Raw genomic sequence first — 22188 nt, 5'->3', positions numbered from 1 at the left:
AGAAATGGGAGTGATAAGGTTTTGCCTAGGCCCCATCTGCACTAGCCATTTAAAGCACTATGATACCACTTTAAACAGCTGTGGCTTCCCCCAAAGAATCATGGGAAGTGTGGTTTGCTAGGAGTGCTGAGCGATCTTAGAATCATAGAATTGCAGAGTTGGAAGGGACCATGTTGCCAAGGAGGAGCTGAATAATCAGCCTTTTTCACGTAGTCTGGAGATTTGCTTCCCATGAAACTGGGTACTGGGGAACGTAAGAACAGCTTGCTGAACCAGACCCCGAAATGCAGGAGTCTTTTGCCCAACGTGAGATTAAGAGTCTCATGCTATACCAACGGAGCTGTTAGGAGACACACACCCGTTCCTCCCCCTGAGTGGTTTAACAACCAATCCCCTTTTCCCGGGAAATCTGGAATGTCTGGATGGAGAGGTGTAGGTTGTGCGCATATAAAAATAAACCTCGGATGTAGCCTCCCGAACAAAGATCCAGAGTCGCATCCATTAACTCCACCCGCTCAATGCCTCTCGCTGTATCTACCCATGGGCATGCCAGCCCCCAGAAGGTTCCCTGCAAAGCAATGGGGCCTTCGGACAAAAGAGCCCCCTTCCCCTCTGATCTAGAACCTTTTCCTCCTCCTTTGCAAGGAGCTGTGTTTTCAACAACAGGGCCAACATCAAAAGAAGGTCTTTTCACACACCCCTACACTCTCATGTGGTACAGTCTGTTCTCTCGCACCTGCCTCGTCCTGCTGCTGGCATCAAGCCAGGCTGCAGTAGGCAGAGCGAACCAGTTTCGAAAGAAAGGGGGGAAAGGCTCACCGCGTGAAGCGGACCCCGCAGACCTCGCAGGCGAAGGGCTTCTCCCCGGTGTGGGTGCGCATGTGGCGAGGCAGCTTGCCTGCGCCGTGGATGACCTTGTGGCAGACGGGGCACTCCTGGGGCATCTGCGAGCGCCGCTTGCGCACCAGCTTGTCTGGGGGGTCCAGGCCCAGGGACGGCCCTTCCGGGTTGAGGGCTCGCATGTAGGACCGCATGATGTCGTGCTCGGTGGGCTCTTCGTCCGAGCCCAGGTCTTCCGGCGAGAGGCCGGGGGCGTACGGGTACGGGAAGGCGCGAGTGGGTGCCAGAACCTCGTCCTCGTGGGGGTGCGCGAGGGCTGGTGCTGGAGAGGCCTGACTGGGGGGGCTCGGCCGCTCCTGCGTCCCCGTCGACGAGGGGGACGGCGAGGGCGACAGCTCGCCGAGGTGGTTGTTGAGGCGGGAGCCCTTGGCCTGCAGGAATTTGCGGATCTTCTTGCTGCGGCGGGGGGCCGGGTAGACGGGCGGCTCGGGCAGGTCGCCCTCGGCGTTGGGAAGGGTGGCAAAGGCCTCCAGGTAGCGGTGGGCGCGCTCGCGGGCGGCGTCATCGGGGACGGGCGCTTCCAAGCCGTTTCCCTGCAGGATCTCGAGGCAGGCCTTGATGACACAGGGGATCTCGAGGAGGCGGGCCGCTCGAAGCACCTCTGCCAGGCTGCCCGTGCTGATGGTCAGGGTGGCAGTGTAGGCAAAGTCCAGCAGGGCGCCCAGCGCCTCGGCCCCCACGAAATCCAGCTCACAGACACCCATGCCGGGCCCCGCGAAGAGCCGCCGGAAGTAGCGGCTGGAGGCTGCCAGCACGGCCCGGTGGGTCCGGTACTCCGATCCCTGGGCCCGCAAGGTCACGTCGCAGAGAACCCCCCTCCGGCGCTGCTCGTTGAGGCTGCCCAGCAGGTCGCTGCTGTGTTCTGGGAAAGGGATCCCGATCAAGTCATCTTCAGGGCTTCCCATTGCCTCACCTACAAGGACAGGGGGGGAAAGAGCAGGGATGTTAGCACCAGCCAATACAGGCAGCATTTAGGTTTTGTATTTAAAAGCCATTCAAAGCAAGTTGTTTGGGGACGGACAATCATTTATTTTGAGAAGTTTTGATCCATTAATCCCTCAAGTTGCAATCAATTCCTTAAACCCGCAATCATTTACTAAGGCTAACGGAGGGTTGCGTTAGTCCTGTTTATACGCTGCTCTGCTCCATCCCATATTTCCCTTGTTAATTTCGGAAGGTTTATTCCAATAGCCCTTAGCAGATCTTTCTTTGCGTCCTCAGCCTCGCTGATTTCCCTGTGTGCAGTTAGTGGCACTGGGCTTGGTTAAACAGGGTCTGGAGAGTGTGCTAATTTGAAGAAAAACCGAAACTGGGTCTGTTGAGGTGTTTATGTGGCAATGTCGCAGGTTCCTCATTAAATCACTCGCCAAGACCCTATGTATTTCGTCATTCAATATCAGAGACCATTTCACTCTTGATCTGCCTGAAAATTCAGCAACTGCACATGTTGTCTCTGCAGGACGCTGACAATCCAGGAAAGGAGCTAAAGAAACTTAAAAGCGGGAAATGATCGCTTTCAGTTCTTACCATTTATACATTTCTTGCATTTAACCCTCCCATCCCCCCCCCAGGTGGTGTACATGGTTTCTCCTCCTCAAACTGCTCCCCAATATAACCCAGTGAGATAGGTTAGGCTGAACAGCAGTGGTTGGGCCTAGGTCACCCACAGTGAGCTTTGTGGCCAAGAGGGAGGGCCGCGACAGCTGCACCTCCAAGATGGAGGCGAGGTTTGAAGAAAGGCCTTCTTAGCGCAGGACTCACCTTTCCCGCCTGCCTCCCCTCCAAGCCTAAACCAAAAAGGGGTTGTGTTTTGCTCGCTTTCCTCTTCCCTCCCCATGCCTTTTCCTTGTGTGCCATGTCTTTCAGAGTGCAAGCATTGCAGTTGTCGTTTTCTTAGCTGATCTTACGTAAGCTGCTCTTAGAACCTTTATCACGGAATAGCAGAAGGAATCTCGAGGGTCATCTAGACCAACCCCCTGCAATGCAGGAATATTTTGGCCCGACACAGGACTCGAACCCGCCAGAGTCTTACGTTCTCTACCGAATGGGGCGGGCGGCGGGGAGAGAAGACAACGTAGAAGCTTCAATTAAATAAAGCAATAAAACCCAGGCCTCCTTCAGGGAAGATGGCAGACGTACGTGAAGAAACTCAAAAAAAGAACAGACACACATGAAAAGGAAGTGTGCAGGCTCCGAGAGAGAGCACGGCACTGACTTCTTCTCAGAGCGGGAGGAAGTCCCTCGCCCCCAGACGGTGCAAAGGAGATCAGGGGCCTGATAGAGACAGGGTTAGAGGCAGATTCCTAGGAAAGATACGGCAGTTCCCTCCTGCCGCCCACGAGCCATGGCATTTGAGAGCCTCAAACCCTCCACTCTCGGGGCGCCCGAAGAGAGAGAGAGAGAAGACCCAGAGCGAAAGCTGCAGGGGGAAGGAGGGGGAGAGGGCTCAGGCGGCCCTTAAGGCCTCTGTGTCTGGCCCCCGGAACTCTCTCCCGAGGCCACGCCCCTCACGGACCCTGCCTTCACACCCTTGCTGGCTGGGATGCAACCTTGACTCCCATCATGTCTCGGGCTGGCCTGCATTTAGGCAAGGGAGGAATGTGGTGGGTGGAACCAGCCCATACCCTCCAACAATCTGAAGGCAAAATCCAGGACACCATCTCCCAGACATACTATCTTCCCGTTTTTTGACCTGGAAACTACAACTAATCCAGAATGTGGCAGCTAGACTGGTGACCGGGAGCGGCCGTCAAGACCACATAACACCAGTCCTGAAAGACTTACACTGGCTCCCAGTATGTTTCCAAGCACAATTCAAAGTGTTGGTGCTGACCTTTCAAGCCCTAAACGGCCTTGGTCCAGTATACCTGAAGGAGCGTCTCCACCTCCATCGTTCTGCCCGGAGACTGAGGTCCAGCGCCGAGAGCCTTCTGGCGATTCCCTCGCTACGAGAAGCCAAGTTACAGGGAACCAGGCAGAGGGCCTTCTCGGTAGTGGCACCTGCCCTGTGGAACGCCCTCCCACCAGATATCAAAGAGAAAAACAACTACCAGACTTTTAGAAGGCATCTGAAGGCAGCCCTGTTTAGGGAAGCTTTTGATGTTTAATAGGTTATTGTATTTTAGTGTTTTGTTGGAAGCCGCCCAGAGTGGCTGGGGAAACCCAGCCAGATGGGCGGGGTATAAATAATAATAATAATAATAATTTTTTATCGAGAGAGCACAGCCATCATTTTGGTTGCCGTGCCCTCGCACAATTTCGTGCCACGCTTTCCCTCCACAAAACAGCGCTTTTTCTCCAGGCAAATCACATCTGTTGCTCTTTCCGGGTGTTTTAGCTCTGGCCCCGCCCACCGTTGGCATGTGCCCCCCCCCCACAAAGGGAATGTGGCCCTCAGCATAGCCTCTTCAGCCAAGCCATTCGCTAGACCGGCTTCCTGGCCTCCAGAGGTTGTGAATGACAGCTCCCAACCTCTGGAGGGCTTGGCTGCCCTAGATGTTCCTAACAAGGCTGCGTGGCGCTTCCCAGGTAGAAATTCCGATTGCATGTTGTATGTGCTTAGGAGCACTGCCATTTCTATGCGCCAGAGTACAGATCAGGGATAGGCTGTGCTGGAATCATTTCATATGGGGTCCCTGATAGGTTGGGACACGGTCCAGGACAGGAGAGGCAGGCCTGTGGCCCTCCAGAAGTTGCTGGACTACAACTCCCATCATTCCCTGAATCTGTGGCCATACTGACTGGGGGCTGACAGGGGTCTAGAAACTTCCAGTAGAACTATAAAGATCCTTAGTGCTGTAGGTGAGATCCCAGGTGCAGTTCCCCAGGAAAGGGGGAACATTTCGATCCAGTTCACATTTTAAGGCAGTGGCGCTGTGGGTTAAACCACAGAGCCTCTGACTCGCCGATTAGAAGGTCGGTGGTTCGAATCCCCGCGACGGGGTGAGCTCCCGTTGCTCAGTCCCTGCTCCTGCCAACCTAGCAGTTCGAAAGCACCTCAAAGTGCAAGTAGATAAAGAGGTACCGCTCCAGCGGGAAGGCAAACGGCGTTTTTGTGCGCTGCTCTGGTTCTCCAGAAGCGGCTTAGTCATGCTGGCCACATGACCTGGAAGCTGTACGCCGGCTCCCTCGGCCAATAAAGCGAGATGAGCGCCGCAACCCCAGAGTCGGCCATGACTGGACCTAATGGTCAGGGGTCCCTTTACCTTTACCTAATTTTTGCAATTTCCAAAATGATGCGAGAACTGAAACACAGCCTGCCTTCGAAATTTGTACTCCTCTGAATTTTATGATGCAGTTTCTCCAGCATATTCTAGGCCACAACCTTCTTCAGCTTTGGCTCCTCCCCAAGCTGATGTTGGACTACAACTCCCATTGTCCCCAGCCAGCTCAGGCAGTGGTCAAGGATGATGGGAGTTGTAGTCCAACAACTTATGAGGCATGGGAAAGGATGATGGTGCAAACACTGTTGAGGGTAAATTGTACTTTTACTGCATGTATTCGTGAAAACACCCTACCCAAACATGCATTATATCAGGGGGAAACGCTCTGCAAAGAAAATGTGCCTCTCTGGCAAACTGCGTACGAAAAATGGGTACAGTGGCAAAAATTCACCCTGAACGAATTTTCATTTTCTGGGGAAAACAAAAAATCAAACAGTGGTAGAAATGAGAAACTGGAATGAAAAGGTTAGCTCGCCCCCTACCCAATACCATTTAAAAGAAGTCAGTTTTTAAGAGAGAGCCGGTAGTGGCGAGAGCGTCAGACTAGGATCCGGGTTCGAATTGTTGGAACTAGGACCCGGCAGGGACCCGGGTTCGAATTTCACGTAGCTCACTGGGTGCTCTTCAGACCAAGTCACTGCTTCACAGCCTAACCTGCCTTGCATGGTTGTTTTTTTTTGGGGGGGGTGGGGAGCAACATATGCTACCTTAGGCTGCTTGGATAAAAACGTGCTATACAAAGGAAAGTAAAATAATCCTAAACTCCCTCCAGCACCCTCTAATAATGTTCCCCCTGCTGCATCCTGTTCTCCCACCCACCTTTCGCCCAGATAACCTGGGTGCCAGCTGGGCAAAGATGGTGGGGTATGGGGGGGGGGAGAGAGAGAGAGAGAGAAACTCGTCGTCGTGCCTCGCCTTGTTCTCGGAAGTCGGAACGGGGCTGCCTTGTGGCCGCTCCCTGCCCGCCTTGGGTGCCAGCCAGCTGGGCTGTGTGTTTGCCTTCGACGGGGCAGGGGTGGGTGGGAAGGGGACGGGCTCCAAGCAGGGGCAGCCGCTCCCCTCTCTGCCAAGCAGGCTCAACCGGCCGGGCAAGGGGATGGGCAGGCAGGCGGGCAGGCTGGCTCTGCGGGGAGGAGGAGAAGAGCGGCGGTGGGAAGGCTTGGAGGGTGGGGGGGACAACGAATGGGGACCTGCCAGGCAGGCGTGGTTTTTCTTCCTGGAGGAGCACTCTGACCCAGGAGCTGGGCGCGGTCCGCGTCATGGCAACGCCCGGGGGGATGCCAGCTCAGCCAGAACTTTGCCAGCCCCTGCCTGGCATGGAGGAGCGAGGGGAGAGAAAGAAAGAAAGAAAGAAAGAAAGAAAGAAAGAAAGAAAGAAAGAAAGAAAAAGAGAGAGAGAGGCTGGCTTTGATTGCCTTCCCTCAGGGAGGGGCGCAATGGGGCAAAATGCCCAGGACAGGCCTTGCTCGGTCTCCTCTCCGCGGTCTCTCCAAGTCCCAGCTAGCAGCCGCCCTGGCCCTCCCAGCGCCCCACTCCTTTCCCACACTGCACGCCCGGCCCTCTCCCCGCCCCCCAGCCCAAGCCTCGTGCTCCCATTCCTCGTGTCTAAGCGCCACTGCCTTTGCCCCCTTCCCCTCAGGATGTCACGGTGTCAGGCAGACATTGACGCGATCTTCCCTGCACAGTGAATATTGTGTGTGTGTGAGAGAGAGAGAGAGAGAGAGAGAGAGCTTTTCCTGTTGAATTTCTGCCTGACAGCTCTAAAGGCCAGGCAGAAGCTGAGCAATCGCAGGTCACCTGCTGCATGCAGTGTCTGTGTGGCACTTCACCTGACGAGTTTCTGCCTGGCTGCTGTGAAAGAGGGCAGAAATTGAGCAGTTGTGTGATCTTCGCAGCCGGGATCAGGTGAAAGCTGTGTTTTTCCTGTTGGATTTCTGCCTGGCTGCTGTGCAGGAAAACATACTGAGCAGCTGCACAGCCCTTCCCACTGCAGAGAAAGGTGACCAAACTGCACTTTGCCTGTGGAATTTCTGCCCGGCTGCTGCTGCAAAACAGCAGGGGGAACAAAACAAGGCAGCCCAAGCCTCTGCTGAGAACACAGAAACCTCTGCTCTCGATTTCCCTCCCCTCCCAGGGCTGGGAATAGAACCCAGGAGTCCTGAGATTACCCACGAGGCCTTCTCCACCTGCCCCTGCGGGCACAGGTGGGAGGCAGAGGGACGGGCTGAGCTGCAATTAAGCCATCATGCCCCTCTGGGTTGACAAACCCTGACAAACGCCAATCAGATTAGGAGGGATTAGCAGGAGGAGCAATCGGCTGGGATTAGAGGTGGTGGTTGTGGCACAGGCAGAAGCCGTCAGGGTTCGGGAGGGAGCTGAGGGGAGACTGGCAGGGTCCAGATGCAATCAGCTATACGGGCTTTGCGGGCAGAGGGCTTTAAAAACTGCACAGCGGGCAGAAATTCAACCGGTGCAGCCATTTCTGGGAAAGCTTCACCTGGTGCACTGCTGCCTGCTAGGCATTGAAAGCATGGAGCTTTTATCAGGAAAAGCAGAAGGAGGGCAGAACTCTGTATCTGATGCAAAGTCAAATCCTCTGCTCACGCCCAAAGTGTGACACTGGGTCGGCTCCCCTTGCTCTGCCTAGCCTGCATCGCAAAGTCTGCCAGAGGGGGTGACCCTCCTGCTGAGCCCCTTGAGAGGACAAAAATGCGAAACCATCAGAAATGAGTGGTAGCATTTGGGACTTTTTAGTTTAACTGCAACGCAGTTAATCTACAGAACTCCCTGCCACAGGAGACAGAGATGGCCACCAGATTGGATGGCTTTAAAAGAGGATTAGACAAATTCATTGGGGGGGGGGGGAGAGGGCTATTTCTGGCTTCTAGAGGGCGACAGGTTCCTCACACCGATGTAAATAAATGCATGTTCAGTACCCAGGATTCCCTCTATAGTATTGTATAGTCAGGGTGAGCACAACCCACTTTTATCGTCTGCACATGCTACGGAGAGTGCCTTTGAGCATGTCAAGAGCGTCGCCACGCTGCAGAAACCACATGCAACATGCCCGGTGTTGTTTGAGATCAGAAAACGGGGCAGCTTCGAGGTGCAACACTGGGGGTCCCCAAAGTTTTGAGGGGAAGGGACATATAGAGAGATGGGAGGAATTGCAAAACACCCACTTCAAAGGAACACCCCCTGAGCAAAAGTCAAAATGCCCACGCCCAGCCCAAAACAAATAGCAAGCAGGCACACCTATACAACCCCCAACCAGCCAGTGGAGACAACGGCAAGGTCTAAGTCAGCTCCCCTACGTTCCCAAGGAAGAATCATTCCCATAATACCATGAATGCCATAGCCTGAATGCACTACTAAACTGCATCATCTATGACCCAAACTCACCATCTGCTTATTATTTCACGGAGAAAAAACATGGGGACAATTGTGCAACACCCTGATTCTCCATTACAGTGGTACCTCGGGTTAAGTACTTAATTCGTTCTGGAGGTCCGTTCTTAACCTGAAACTGTTCTTAACCTGAAGCACCACTTTAGCTAATGGGGCCTCCTGCTGCTGCCACGCTGCCGGAGCACGATTTCTGTTCTCATCCTGAAGCAAAGTTCTTAACCCGAGGTAATATTTCTGGGTTAGCGGAGTCTGTAACCTGAAGCGTATGTAACCTGAGGTACCACTGTATTATATTTTGCCCCCATGTCCCCTTCACACTGTTCCCATAATGTGGTTCGGTGAGCAGCGCATCTCCAATTCAACCCTCATTGTCTCCCAGAAGAGCTGTTCCCATAGATCAGGGCTCAGCAACATTTTTCACCCGTTGGCCGGTCCACTGTCCCTCACACCTTGTTGGGGGCCGGACTATATTTTTGGGGGGGTGGAATTAAACAAATTCCTATGCCCCACCAATAACCCAGAAATGCACTTTAAATAAAAGCACACATTCTACTCATGTAAAAACACGCTGATTCCCGGACTGTTCGTGGGCCGGATTGAGAAGGCGATTGGGCCGCATCCAGCCCCCGGGCCATAGGTTGCCTACCCCTGCCATAGATTATCATGAGGACTAGAATTTTCTGTGTTTCAGCGAACGCCAGAGCTCCTGGGAGGTGGGATTGATTCTTAAAGCACTCTGGGAACTGTAGTTCTGGGAGGAGAATGGGGGGGTTCAGTCCACCTAACAGCACCCGTAACAAACTACAGCTCCCAGGATTCTTTGGGGGAAGCCATGACTGTTTAAAGCGGCGTCATGGTGCTTTTAGCTTATGGTGTGACTGTGGCCTCACTGGACAACAGATGCAGCTTCTGTAGCAACGCTGAGGCGGAGTCGATTTTGCATGTCCTTCTCTATTATAGTTTTTATGAAGAGGTGAGGAAAGGTTTAATATATCCCATAATAGAGTCCCTCCCTGGGCCCTCCTCCGAGCTACAGGGTTCCTACAAGTCAACCACTGATCAGGAGGCAAAGTTTTTGGGCACAGCTATCCTTAATAGACTTCTTAGGATTGCCTGAAAATATTGCCTGAGTGTCTAGTATTTTAATTCTGATTTTCAGTTGCATTTATGTGCATTCAGTTGTTATAAAATGTTTTAATGGTCTGTTGACTGCTGATAAACTTCACTTTCAATTAAGATTTCTGTTCAGGGAATTTGGCACCCCAAAATCTTCATCCAGGTGTTCTGGACAGTATCTCCCATCAATGTCAATGGTCAAGGATGATGGGAGTTGTAGCTCATCTGCACCTGGAGGATGCGAGGTTTAGGAAATACTGCTCAGGAAGTGCATTTGTGCCTTAAGAGGCAGTGTCGTATAGTGGTTAGAGAGCTAGAAAATCCGGGTTCAAATCCCCACTCGGACACTAGGCTAACTGGTTGACCTTGAGTCAGTCAATGCCCTCTCTCAGCCTAGTCTACCTTACAGGGTTGGTGAGATAACAGAAAGGGCAGGGTGTAGAATAATGTACGTAAGGTAAAGGTAAAGGCACCCCTGCCCGTATGGGCCAGTCTTGACAGACTCTAGGGTTGTGCGCTCATCTCAGGTTAGCCATCACAGCCACGCAGAGCACTGCGATTCCATTTCACAGGTGGGGAAAACTGAGTCTGAACAAGTCCACTTATTCCTTGGGTGTGCAGGCATTCAAATCAGGCTCATGTTATCCAAAATGAGAATTTCTTATCACCACACATTCTGATATCTGTTTGCCTTGTTTTAAATGAGAAGTCCTTGGGCCCCAAACCAAGACATCGGTGCCAAGAGAAAGGCACTCTGCGCATGCTTGCTGACATTCTAGCCTTACACATCCATCCCAAAAAGGGAGCTGATCGTGAACTAATCTAAACGGCGGTGCGTCGTGCCGCCTTACCCCACTCCAAACAAACTCCAGCTACCTGCTGTGCTCGAATCATTTCCCCACCTATGGCAGAGAGTTTACACACCAAGATCTGATACAGCAGCCATTTGGCTCAGGCTGGGGCAATGAAGCAATCTTGCCCTGAGCCCGGTCTCACCTGTGAGCTTGCGACTGCACCCTTTTGTAATGCAGCATGGAGGTGTATTGCGAGCAGCCCTGGGGGGGGGGGGTTGGGAAGCGCCCCAGCTCAGTGGGAGAGCACCTGCTTTGCATGCAGAAGGTCCCGGGTTCAATTTCCTGCACTTCCAGGTGGGGCTGGGAACGTCCCCTACCTGAAATCCGGGAGATCCCCTGCCAGCCCGTGTCGACAGTCCTGAGCTAGATGGGGCTGCGGTCTAGACGACTCAGTGTAAGGCAGATTCCTGGGTTCCTATTCAAATCTATTTTCTAGAATCATGAGGACCAGAACCTTAGCTTATTTCTAGGGGAAAGGCCATGACTCAGCCCTCCAGATGTTTCGGGACTACAACTCCCATCATCCCCGACCACTGGTCCTGTTAGCTAGGGATGATGGGAGCTGTAGTCCCAAAACATCTGGAGGGCCAAGTTTGCCTATGCTGGCCCTGGCTCAGTTGCTGCAAGTCCGTGCGGACAATCATTGAATCACAGAGCAGGGTCATTTAGCCCAAACTTCTAAAATGCATGGATTTTTTTGTCCAACGTGGGGCTCGAAGGCTGGGCTAGTTTCCCCATCGCGAATGCCCTGGGTGTGATCAAGCTGTCGTTGTCGGCCGAAAGACTGTTTACAAGGGGAAGATTCGGCAACAAATCTAGCGACACTCAAACCAGATCTTTACGGAGCAAACCCCCCCCCACCGTCCCCCCACCCACCCTGCACCTTTGACGTGGGAGCTCTGGGGTTTGACACCTTTTCCTGTTTTCAGCAAAAGATTTTTTTGCTGCGGCAGGCCAAGGGGGGGTCTGTGAGAATTGCGTGCCTCGCGGCTCATCACACCCACGGCCTCTCAACCACTCGAAAGCTGTCTCCTCCGTCACCCAGGAGGGAGATTTCGGAGCCCAGGCTTCAGAAAAGATACCCTCCAACATCTGATGGGGAACAAATTACAGGGGCCTTTTCGGGCCCCTCGGAGCATGGCCAAGCGGGCAAGGTAAATGCCTCCTCTGCGGGGTTCAGCGTCACCATGCCCCGCCAAATACTCAGCACTTATCCGTTGGGTTTGGCTACTTCTTCAGACTGGCCATGAAAGGAACCAAAGGTTCCCAACTTCAAAGTCAAGCTGGCTAGGTGATCCACACAAAACAACCCCTTAGAGGCTCGATAAATAACCCCCTGGGGCAGACAAGGGAGCCAAACCCGTAGCTGGCGGTGTTAGAAATTAGCCGGGCGCCAGGCGCGTTTTGCTACTGCCACAGGTCCAATTGCGGCCACATGCAGATTTCTGGGTGCCAGGTTGGCTACCACAGTTTATTTTATTTTTTAATGTTTAAATTTTCATTGGCATTTTATTTACAACACAACATAAACCCCCCACCCCCAATACACAAATCCACCCTCATTAAACATGAACATAACATACAATGAGCATAACATACAACAATACAAACAACCAAGACTTCCTTTATTCTGTATCTGTATCATTTACTTCTTATAAACCGTTTCCTTTAAGAATAATTATTAAGATTTTTCTAATTATAACTTAAATATCCACAAAGTCTCCTGCAGACATTAATCGAAACGAGTCCAGTTATGTATTTTAGGGCACTGTTTTGCGAAGGATTCTCTGCATTTTCCCCACCTCTGCCTTAAAAAACCTCTGCCTTGCTCCATAGTTAATACCATTTCCATTTCGCCTGTGTGTGCTTCTCCTTCTTGATGCAGGTGAATTGTTGTAAGGGCAAGCAATGTAGTTGAGATCATGGAATCGTAGCGTTGGAAGGGACCCCGGCGCTCATCTAGTCCAACCCCCCCGGTGGTAAATCGACATTCTGTTGCGGCTACCGCAACCTAGATTCAAGGTGCCATTTTGCAATTAGCTTATATACAGTGGTACCTTGGGTTAAGAATTTAATTCGTTCCGGAGGTCCGTTCTTAACCCGAAACTGTACTTAACCTGAAGCACCACTTTAGCTAATGGGGCCTCCTGCTGCTGCCGCGCTGTCGGAGCACGATTTCTGTTCTCCTCCTGAAGCAAAGTTCTTAACCTGAGGTACTATTTCTGGGTTAGCGGAGTCTGTAACCTGAAGCGTCTGTAACCTGAAGCGTCTGTAACCCGAGGTACCACTGTACTTGAGTTTCTATCCCTGAAAGCCAGCCACGGTCTAGGCTGCAAAGTTATACAGCCCCCCCACTCCTCTTTCAAGGCCATCTAGGTTGGTGGTCTTCACTGACGGGGGCTCCTGGCTCCCACTGACCTCCCCACACATACAGCCTACGCTCAGGGATGATGGGAGTCGTAGTCCCTCAATGCCTGGAGGGTGTCAGGATTGAGGGAAGGCCGGGGTGCAGAGAGTGGGGGGGGGGAGAGAATGTAGCTTCCAGGCAGTTGTTTGCCTCCGTTTTAAGAAGAATTTAAAAAGTGGGTGGCGGATGTTGCAGCAGGGCTGAGCTATCCCGGCGGTGACTGGAGGAGGGGTTTTTCCACCTCCGCCGCCGCTCTCGGGGGAGATGCTGAGAGATAAGGGCCGGGAGGCCAGGGCCAAAAGTGCACATCTATGGGTGCTGGGGCTTTGCGCATTTACGGGAAGCCCTGAATATGGAGGGTGACCAGATGCAAAAAGGGGGGGGGGAGGATGAATACAGCGAAGGGGGAATTTGGAAAGTGTCGTTTGCCACACAGGGGTTAGAGAAAAGCTGAATCAGCTAGAATTCCCCCGAAAGAGACACTAAGCCCTGCGGTTCCCCTTGCATTTCTGACGGCCGTCCTGGGCATCAGCCCCAGAACCAGCAGACCGCAGAAATAACAGCTTGGGTGGGGAGGCAGGGCTTGGTGGGGTTCTCGCCCCTAGGAGAATTTTCAGCTAGGATGGGGTTCTCGCCCCTAGGAGAATTTTCAGCTAGGATGGAATCCCAAGCATGGTGGGGGCGGAGCCTAGAGGGATTTGGTAGGTTATCAAGTCAGAGGCGGAGCCAGATGGGACAAGGGGCGGGGTGAAGTTTTAAAATTTGCATATTTTTCAGTCCAGCTTGAAATTGCGTTGGGTTTTCGGTTTTTTGTTCCAGTTGCCTACCAGAACCTGGGATTTACTGGAGTTGCATTGGATATTGTATTTTTCGCTCTATAAGATGTACCAGACCACAAGGCGCACCTAGTTTTTGGAGGAGGAAAACAAGAAAAAAAATATTCTGAATCTCAGAAGCCAGAACAGCAAGAGGGATCGCTGCGCAGTGAAAGCAGCAGTCCCTCTTGCTGTTCTGGCTTCTGGGATAGCTGCGCAGCCTGCATTCGCCCCATAAGACGCACACACATTTCCCCTTACTTTTTAGGAGGGGAAAAGTGAGTCTTATAGAGCAAAAAATACGGTATTTAGCAAATCCGGCTCCTGCCCAGCCGGCGCCTTAGGCCGCTAGTCCTCAAGAGGCGATGGCAAGCACACACACCTGAGCCAAATTTATCGCAAGGAAGAAGCTTAGAAAAACCAAAGCTTTTGTTGTCAAATGTTCACATTTAGCATTCTGCTTTGCAAGTATGGGAAAGTTAATTAAGGCAGAAGCAAAGCGCCGAGCGTGGAAGCGATCTCAAGTCTCGGGAACATCGGGTGCGAGTCGGATAGTCTCAAGATTTGAATCTCACACCAGCCAACGCATGACACGGCTCGGGGGCAAAGCTGCCCTGTTCTCAGTCTCCGCCGCCCCATAAAGGGGACAGCCACGCCATCCTACCTCACAGGGCTGCAGCCAAGATTGACCTGATAAGTTCAGGGAGAGCTTTGAACTCTCCAAAGCATCTTATAATTAATCGTCTTTATGTCGTAACGGAGGGCACACACACAGCCAAACTATTGAACAACTTGAAAAACAATTCCAATCCTAAAGCAGCACAAAAGGATCTGAGAGTCCTGACACAACAAAGCCTTGTGCGGTCATAAAATCCCTGGTTCTCACACCCTGGGTTGTTTGTAAGGCATACACCCTGCTGCCCATTGTTGTACATCCACACAACTTCAGACTTGAGGGATCTACTTAGTTTTTTGTTTCAAATCCCCTAACTGAAGCCAAGCGTATATTCTTCGAACTGAAATAATTCTGGGCTTGTCTGGATGTGGAACTCCACACACAAAAATCCTGGTTTCCCTGCCCAATCCACCCCTATTTCTTTATTTGATTTATTTCAGCAATATAATAGAGAGCGGGAGAGAACAGTGTTTCTTGTTGCCATTGCTAAGACAAGTGCATTCCTGCATTGCAGGGGGTTGGGCTAGATGACCCTCAGGGTCCCTTCCAACTCTGCGATTCTACACTTGTCCACACAGACTTTCCAGGGTATCAGATAGAAGATTCTCAGGCCTCCTTGGAGATGCTGAGGATTGAAATGTAGGGCCTTTTCCTACCAGTGGGAATCAGGTCACACACTGCATTTAAAGTGCATGGCTTCCTGCAAAGGATTCTGGGAACTGTGGTTTGTTAAGGATGTTGGGAATTGTAGCTCTGTGGTGGGGGAAACTACAGATCCCAGGATTCTTTGGTGGGTTGGAAGCCATGATTGCCGAAGTGTGTTTTCGATATATGTTGGGGGTGTGACTTCAGGCATCCTAGCCAATCGGCACATCACAGACGTCGTCGACATGACGTGATCCAAAGATCTGTGCCAACTTCTCGTACGATGGGATGCAAAGTAAGATGGCCAAAAAGCAAGAGTCTCCTTTTTAACTTAAAACAAAACACCACCTAACGGAAGCGATGGGGTTCAACTTATTACGGAAGAGACGTGTTTGCCAAACGTTCACCAGCTCGGGCAGGCAGCTCCGGGTGCTGAACATTAGGGAATTAAGACGCAGCCATAGTACAAGTTTGGGATTTTAAAGGGCCTTTGCAGGTGGGGGTTGGCTTGGCTGCTTAGACATCCACAAGAACCTGACCGGTTTAAGAAACTCAAGAGACTTCGCTTCTGGCTCAAGGGATGGGGGCTGAAAGCTAAAGAATTGTAGTATTCATGGCAAAGGCATTAAAAAAAGAAAATCAGGATGCTATCTTGCCAAAGAAGAACATTCCTTAAGTCGATCGGCACGGTTAGACGCTTGCATTACGTTCCTGTCTTAAGTTTCATCCAAAGGGAATGCCTATAGCCTTTCTTTCAAACAGCTATGGAAGGTAGGCGAGCCTGAGAGATACTGTTCAGCCCAAGGTCACCCAACAACAATACCTTTTATGGATTTGCAGCCAAGTTTCTGTGCTTCGCTAGGGACGTGGGTGGTGCTGTGGGTTAAACCACAGAGCCTAGGGCTTGCCGATCAGAAGGTCGGCGGTTCGAATCCCCGCAACGGGGTGAGCTCCCGTTGCTCGGTCCCTGCTCCTGCCAACCTAGCAGTTCGAAAGCACGTCAAAGTGCAAGTAGATAAATAGGTACCACTCCGGCGGGAAGGTAAACGGCATTTCTGTGCGCTGCTCTGGTTCGCCAGAAGTGGCTTAGTCCTGCTGGCCACATGACCCGGAAGCTGTCTGCGGACAAATGCTGGCTCCCTCGGCCAATAAATCGAGATGAGCGCCGCAACCCCAGAGTCGGTCACGAATGGACCTAATGGTCAGGGGTCCCTTTACCTTCTGTGCTTCGAGTCTGACACTCTAGCCCAGGGGTAGGCAACCTAAGGCCCGTGGGCCAGATGCGGCCCAATCGCCTTCTCAATCCAGCCTGCAGACGGTCTGGGAATCGGGATGTTTTTACATGAGTAGAATGTGTGCTTTTATTTAAAATGCATCTCTGGGTTATTTGTGGGGCATAGGAATTCGTTCAATTTTTTTTTTTCAAAATATAGTCCGGCCCCCCACATGGTCTGAGGGACGGTGGACCGGCCCACAGCTGAAAAAGGTTGCTGGCCCATGCTCTAGCCCACACCTGGGGGGGCCTTGCAGGCCTCTGGAGTCCCCACTCAGTCCCAATTCCTAGCCCTGCTGGCTGGGGTTGGAGGAGCTGGGAGTCTGGGCACAGCTCCCCGTCTGTGGGCTACCCTGACTTGCAGTGGGTCTGCAGTACAGTTGTACCTCGGGTTGCATACGCTTCAGGTTACAGACTCCGCTAACCCAGAAATAGTACCTCAGGTTAAGAACTTTGCTTCAGGATGAGAACAGAAATTGGGCTCCGGCGGCGCGGCAGCAGCAGGAGGCCCCATTAGCTAAAGTGGTGCTTCAGGTTAAGAACAGTTTCAGGTTAAGAATGGACCTCCGGAACGAATTAAGTTCTTAACCCGAGCAACCATTGTACCTTGGAAGTTGAGCAGCCTAGTTCTCCGATGTTTTGGCTCCTGAATGCTCAAAACCTGGAACTGACCCCGGGACCTTCTGCAGCCAGATGGGAAGCTTTGTGTCAGATGGCATACTGCCCCTCTTCCAAATTTCTCCCTCCCAAACCAAGGACCTAAGGACACCTTTGATCGCTGCCCCCAAGGGATCCCAGTGACATCTCAGGGAGCGTCTTAGATACACCTGTGTTGCGAGAAGCCGCAGTGAAGCGCCCGGGGGAAGGCTGGCCAGCGAAAGGCAACTCGGTAGCTCCTGCAATCCCCAAATATTAGCTGTGCGAGTTATTAGCTGTATTACTCATTTCCAAATTTGTGCATTGCAAAATTGCCTCAAGAAGCGACGCCTATGCATTGAGGAGGAACGCAGGAAGCCGCCATCTATGGTGTCAGCCTAGCGCAGGATTCCCTTCACTGACTGGCAGCAGCTCTCTAGGATTTCAGTCAGAGAGTGTCTCGCAGCCCCACCGGGAGATGCAACTGGGGCTTGAACCTCCTGCCTTGAAAAGATCTACCACTGAGCTACAGGAAGAGGAGGGGGCCCTGTTGTGTCTCTGCATGAGTTTGCTCTTCCACCTTCTCCCATCTGATCCTGCCATGCCTCAATGCCAGAACTTGGGCCTGCCTCTTAGAGGAGGCCGCTGCTGCTGCTCTGCATGAGTCGCTGTTCTGCATCGCCCTCTTCCTCCCTGGTGCACCCAGCTGCCGCAGACTCTGCCCAGCTGAGTCAGGCCAAAGCCCCAGGGTGGCACAGTGGCCAACCAGATGCCCCTCTGGGAAACCCGCAAGCAGAGGGAACGAAATGGGAACAACCCTTTTCTTGCCGCCAAACAGGGGAACCAGCACTGGGACTGATGAAACAAGAGTCTGAGCGGCATCAAGGAAGGAAGCTTAAGAAGCAGAGATGCAGGACCTGCGGGCCTTAGATGTTGCTGGACTACAACTCCCATCATCCCTGGTCATTGGTGCCGCCTGGTGTGAGCTAATGGGAGTTGGAGTCCGGCAATGTAAAAAGAGCCTGCTGGTTCCAGCCCATCTAGCACACTTGGAGGAGGATAGCACAGGTAGCTCTCTCCTGGCTTGAGCCCCACCCCATCCCAAAAGCAGGGAGGGGGAAGGAGGAGACTCCAGCCAAATTAAGACCTATCGAAGCCCCTAAGCACTTAAAATATTTTGGTGCCCCCCATATATATCCAATTCAAACTATAAACAATAATAAACCGTAGAACAAAATTTAATTCTTTGAAACGAAACGAAACCTACAGCAAGATGGAAAATAAAGCTTGTTTTGAATACAGTGGTACCTCAGGTTACATACGCTTCAGGTTACAGACTCCGCTAACCCAGAAATAGTGCTTCAGGTTAAGAACTTTGCTCCAGGATAAGAACAGAAATCGTGCTACGGCGGCGCGGCGGCAGCAGGAGGCCCCATTAGCTAAAGTGGTGCTTCTGGTTAAGAACAGTTTCAGGTTAAGTATGGACCTCCGGAACGAATTAAGTACTTAACGTGAGGTACCACTGTACTTCCAACTTTATTTACACTTGGAAAACCTTCCTCCTTTTTCTAATTGAAAAGTCTTGGATCAGATCCTTACGTAGCCCGCCTGCTTCAATACTTAGGAGAAATAAGGCACCCAAGTCTGCTTTGCCGCAAAGTTGTTCTGTTGCGATTTTTTCCATGTACTTCAACTGAGAAAACGAACGCTCAGGTGAGCAGTTTGTGACCATTAATTTGGTTAAAATGGAAAAATTTTGTGGTGCCTCCCTTCCCTTGATGCTTAGAAGCACAGGCTTAGAATCGCAGAATTGGAGGGTTGGAAGGGGCCCTGAAGGTCATCCATCCCCACCCCACTGCAATGCAGGAATCTTCAGCTCTGAAGCATCCACGGCAGAGGGCCACCCAACCTCTGCTTAAAAAATAACCTCCAAAGAAGGAGGGTCCACAACCATCAAGTTTAATTTGCTTAATGGTTAATCCAGCCCTGCTTGAGCACAGGAAAAAATAAAAATAAAAATTGAAAGAGGCAGGGTTGTCAGGCTAACCTAACCATTTCCCAGTGGGACATCTAGAGAACAGAAGGACCGATGAGTTGGGTCACTGGCCTGATTCGGATAAGCAGGCTCCTCTTATCAGAAATTCCCAACTCGGGTGTGGCGCTGGGCTCCCGCCGTGGGCGCCGGGATACTCTCATCTGCCTAAGTCAAGGAAGCGGACTGCAGGGCAGGGAAGCCAAGGGTGGCAACACCTGGGCACTGACAGGCAGCCTCAGGAACTGGCTGTACTTTTCCCTGCCCAACGCCCATTAATCCCTCTGTTGCAAGCCGGCCCCGAAGGACGGAAGGAGGGGGGGGGGGCGGCCTTTGCGCCAGCTCCTGAGCGGTGCCAGGCAGGCGATGGGTGGGTAGGGGACGTGCCCAAACAGGTCCTGGGAACGGCCCCCGGTACACGCAGAGCCTCTCCCCTGGGTCAGGAGGACCCTGGCAAGGAAAGGAACCCGCCTGCCAGAGAGCTGGGAGCAGGCAGGAGAGAGCAAGGCTTTCGTACCATAAAACACACACACACACAACACAACGCAAAACCACACAGCCGCCCTGATGTGACTTTGCTGCTAGCGAGTTCCCAGGGGAAGGGAGTGGCTCAGATGGGTGGGAGGATTCCCAGCCCCTAAACAACGTGGTCTCTTTAAGAAAGGGGGGGGGGGAGACTGAAGTAGTCATACGCTTCAGGAACATATTTTTAAAAATGTCCAGCAGCGCAGTTGTTGCAGCTTGCAGGAAAAGGAGTGCTGGCTTAGACTTGGACAAGGCCAAGAAAGAGAGAGCGTGTCTAGTTTGGCTAGTGGGTGGTGAATCAGGTCCGAAACAGATCAGCACTGAAAGTAGAAGAAAGCAAGTTTCTGTGTTGCAAGGCCACAGTGCATGAGGCTAGTCCTCAGCGTCTCAAGAACACCAGTGGCCTATCTTGTCCAGCCTCCTGTTTCCTCAAGTGGCCAACCAGTGGGGAGCCAGCATGCAGGACCTCAGCCATAGCTGTCAACTTTTCCCTTTTCTTGCGAGGAATCCTATTCGGAATAAGGGAATGTCCCTTAAAAAAGGGGAAATGTTGACAGCTATGACCTGAGCCCAGGAGCGGCCCTCTCCTCTTGTGGTTTCCAGGTCGGTACAGTGGTACCTCGGGTTACATACGCTTCAGGTTACAGACGCTTCAGGTTATAGACTCCGCTAACCCAGAAATATTACTTCGGGTTAAGAACTTTGCTTCAGGATGAGAACAGAAATCTCGCAGTGGCAGCAGGAGGCCCCATTAGCTAAAGTGGTACCTCAGGTTAAGAGCAGTTTCAGGTTAAGAATGGACCTCCAGAACGAATTAAGTACTTAACCCGAGGTACCACTGTACTCAGAAGCATCGCTGCGTCCTACTGGGTAGTCCTAGTAGCCCTGGGTAGCGTTCACCCCCAAGAATTTGTCCAAACCTCTTTTAAAGCCATCCAAGATGGCGGCCATCGCTGCCTCCTGTCACAGGGAGTTCCACAGTTTAACCACGCCACACGCTGCTGCCTCTAGCTGTGGAGGCGGAGCACAGCTAGTAGCCAATCGAGAGCCTTGCCCTCCATGAATTTGGCAGAACAAAAGAGAGAGAAAAGGCTTCTCTTTCTCTCTCCTTCCGCCTTCCTACTCTAACCCTCCTCCTGACTCCAATTCCTCACTTCCAGGATCTGTAGGACCCCACCTCTCACAGCCGGAGAAGAGTGAAGCTGGGACCCGCTAGATTTTTCTGAATTTCATCTCCCATCCCTCCTGACCATTGGGCCAGGCTGACTGGGGTTGATGGGAGCTGTGGTCCAGCGACATTTGAACATTCCCCTAGCTTCCCCAACCTTGCTTTACAGCTCTGTAAATGCCTTTAACACTGATTGGCTGGGCCATGGGATCCCTGATTGGCTGCGCCGTGTGTCCAAGGCTGGGGCGGAGGACCTGCAATCCTCTAGATTCCCCTGAACTTCATCCTCCCTGACTATTGGTCCTGCTGGCTGGGGATGGATAGCAGCTGTGATCCAACAAGGTCTGAAAGCATCCTGAATAAGGACGACAGTTCTGTCTTTAGGAGACAGTCTCTGGGTGTGTTTTTTTCAGAATAAAAAAAATAAAACCCCACGCTGACTATTTGGATTGTCTATTTTTAAAAGAAAATCAGATAAAAGTTCCTTTCATTGCCATCGCTGCGTTTGCTGATGCTTTGAAGTGCTATTTTCCGAGACAACGGAAGCCAATGGTGCTTCTGTTTCGGTCTCCAACTGAGACAGAGACCATTATTATTATTTTCTTTCCAGTCGCAACCTCGAAACACGCCAGCGGGCAAAATGTAAGCGTAGCTCCTCCCCCCCCCCCACAGGAGGCAGTGCGGTGTAGTGGCTAGAGGGTTGGACCAAGACTGGAGGGTTTGAGTTGAACACATCCCCACCTGCCCACTTGGCCACAAATCGCACTGGGTGACCTTGGTCCGTTATCTCTGTGGCTCACCTACCTTGCAAGGTTGTTGTGAAGATGAAAAGTGGGGGGGGGGGGAGACTATGTAAGCCACTTTGACCTGTTCGGAGGAAAGACTCTTCCCAAGGAGATGGAAGTGCGCAGAGACAGCACAAATTCCAAAAACCTGGTAAGCCGAAAGTCCCGGTAGCCAAGATGCACTGAATTTTGCCCATGAGAAGGTCAGTTTTTAAATGGTGAAAGAAACAAAATGGTCATCTGTCGAAGGAGCCCATGTCAGTGGGTCCTGGGCGCACCAGGGAGAAAGAGGGAGGCTGAGGACAGTAAGGGGCAGGCAAGGGTTAAGGTTAGGTCATAATACTCTTTAGGGCTGGGTGCTATCTGGTTTTCAACTTTGTGATATATCACCAGCTAAACATCGCAATGGGACGCGGGTGGCGCTGTGGGTTAAACCCCGCGACGGGGTGAGCTCCCGTTGCTTGGTCCCTGCTCCTGCCAACCTAGCAGCTCAAAAGCACGTCAAAGTGCAAGTAGATAAATAGGTACCGCTCTGGCGGGAAGGTAAACGGCGTTTCCGTGCGCTGCTCTGGTTCGCCAGAAGTGGCTTAGTCATGCTGGCCACATGACCCAGAAGCTGTACGCCGGCTCCCTCGGCCAATAAAGCGAGATGAGCGCCGCAACCCCAGACTTGGCCACAACTGGACCTAATGGTCAGGGGTCCTTTTACCTTTACTAAACATCGC

General features: G+C 52.1%; 1 protein-coding gene across 10 annotated transcripts in view; it reads right to left on the bottom strand.

The window, feature by feature from the left end:
* ZBTB7B (zinc finger and BTB domain containing 7B) overlaps positions 1-22188 on the bottom strand; it is a 54896-nt gene that overhangs the window by 4339 nt on the left and 28369 nt on the right. For 9 of the 10 annotated variants that reach the window (XM_083416631.1, XM_083416635.1, XM_083416634.1 and 6 more), the window contains exon 2: positions 820-1813. In XM_083416631.1, coding sequence (XP_083272757.1) covers positions 820-1813 — 994 coding nt within the window. Of the gene's footprint in view, positions 1-819; positions 1814-2661; positions 4101-22188 lie in introns of those variants that run through there. The other variant, XM_083416633.1, reaches the window with a different exon arrangement.

Source organism: Podarcis tiliguerta (assembly GCF_965153285.1).
Source record: "Podarcis tiliguerta genome assembly, chromosome: 16".
Classification (NCBI taxonomy): Eukaryota; Metazoa; Chordata; class Lepidosauria; order Squamata; family Lacertidae; genus Podarcis; species Podarcis tiliguerta.
The sequence above is the reverse complement of the archived record's forward strand: the minus strand, read 5'-3'. Positions and strand labels throughout refer to the sequence as shown.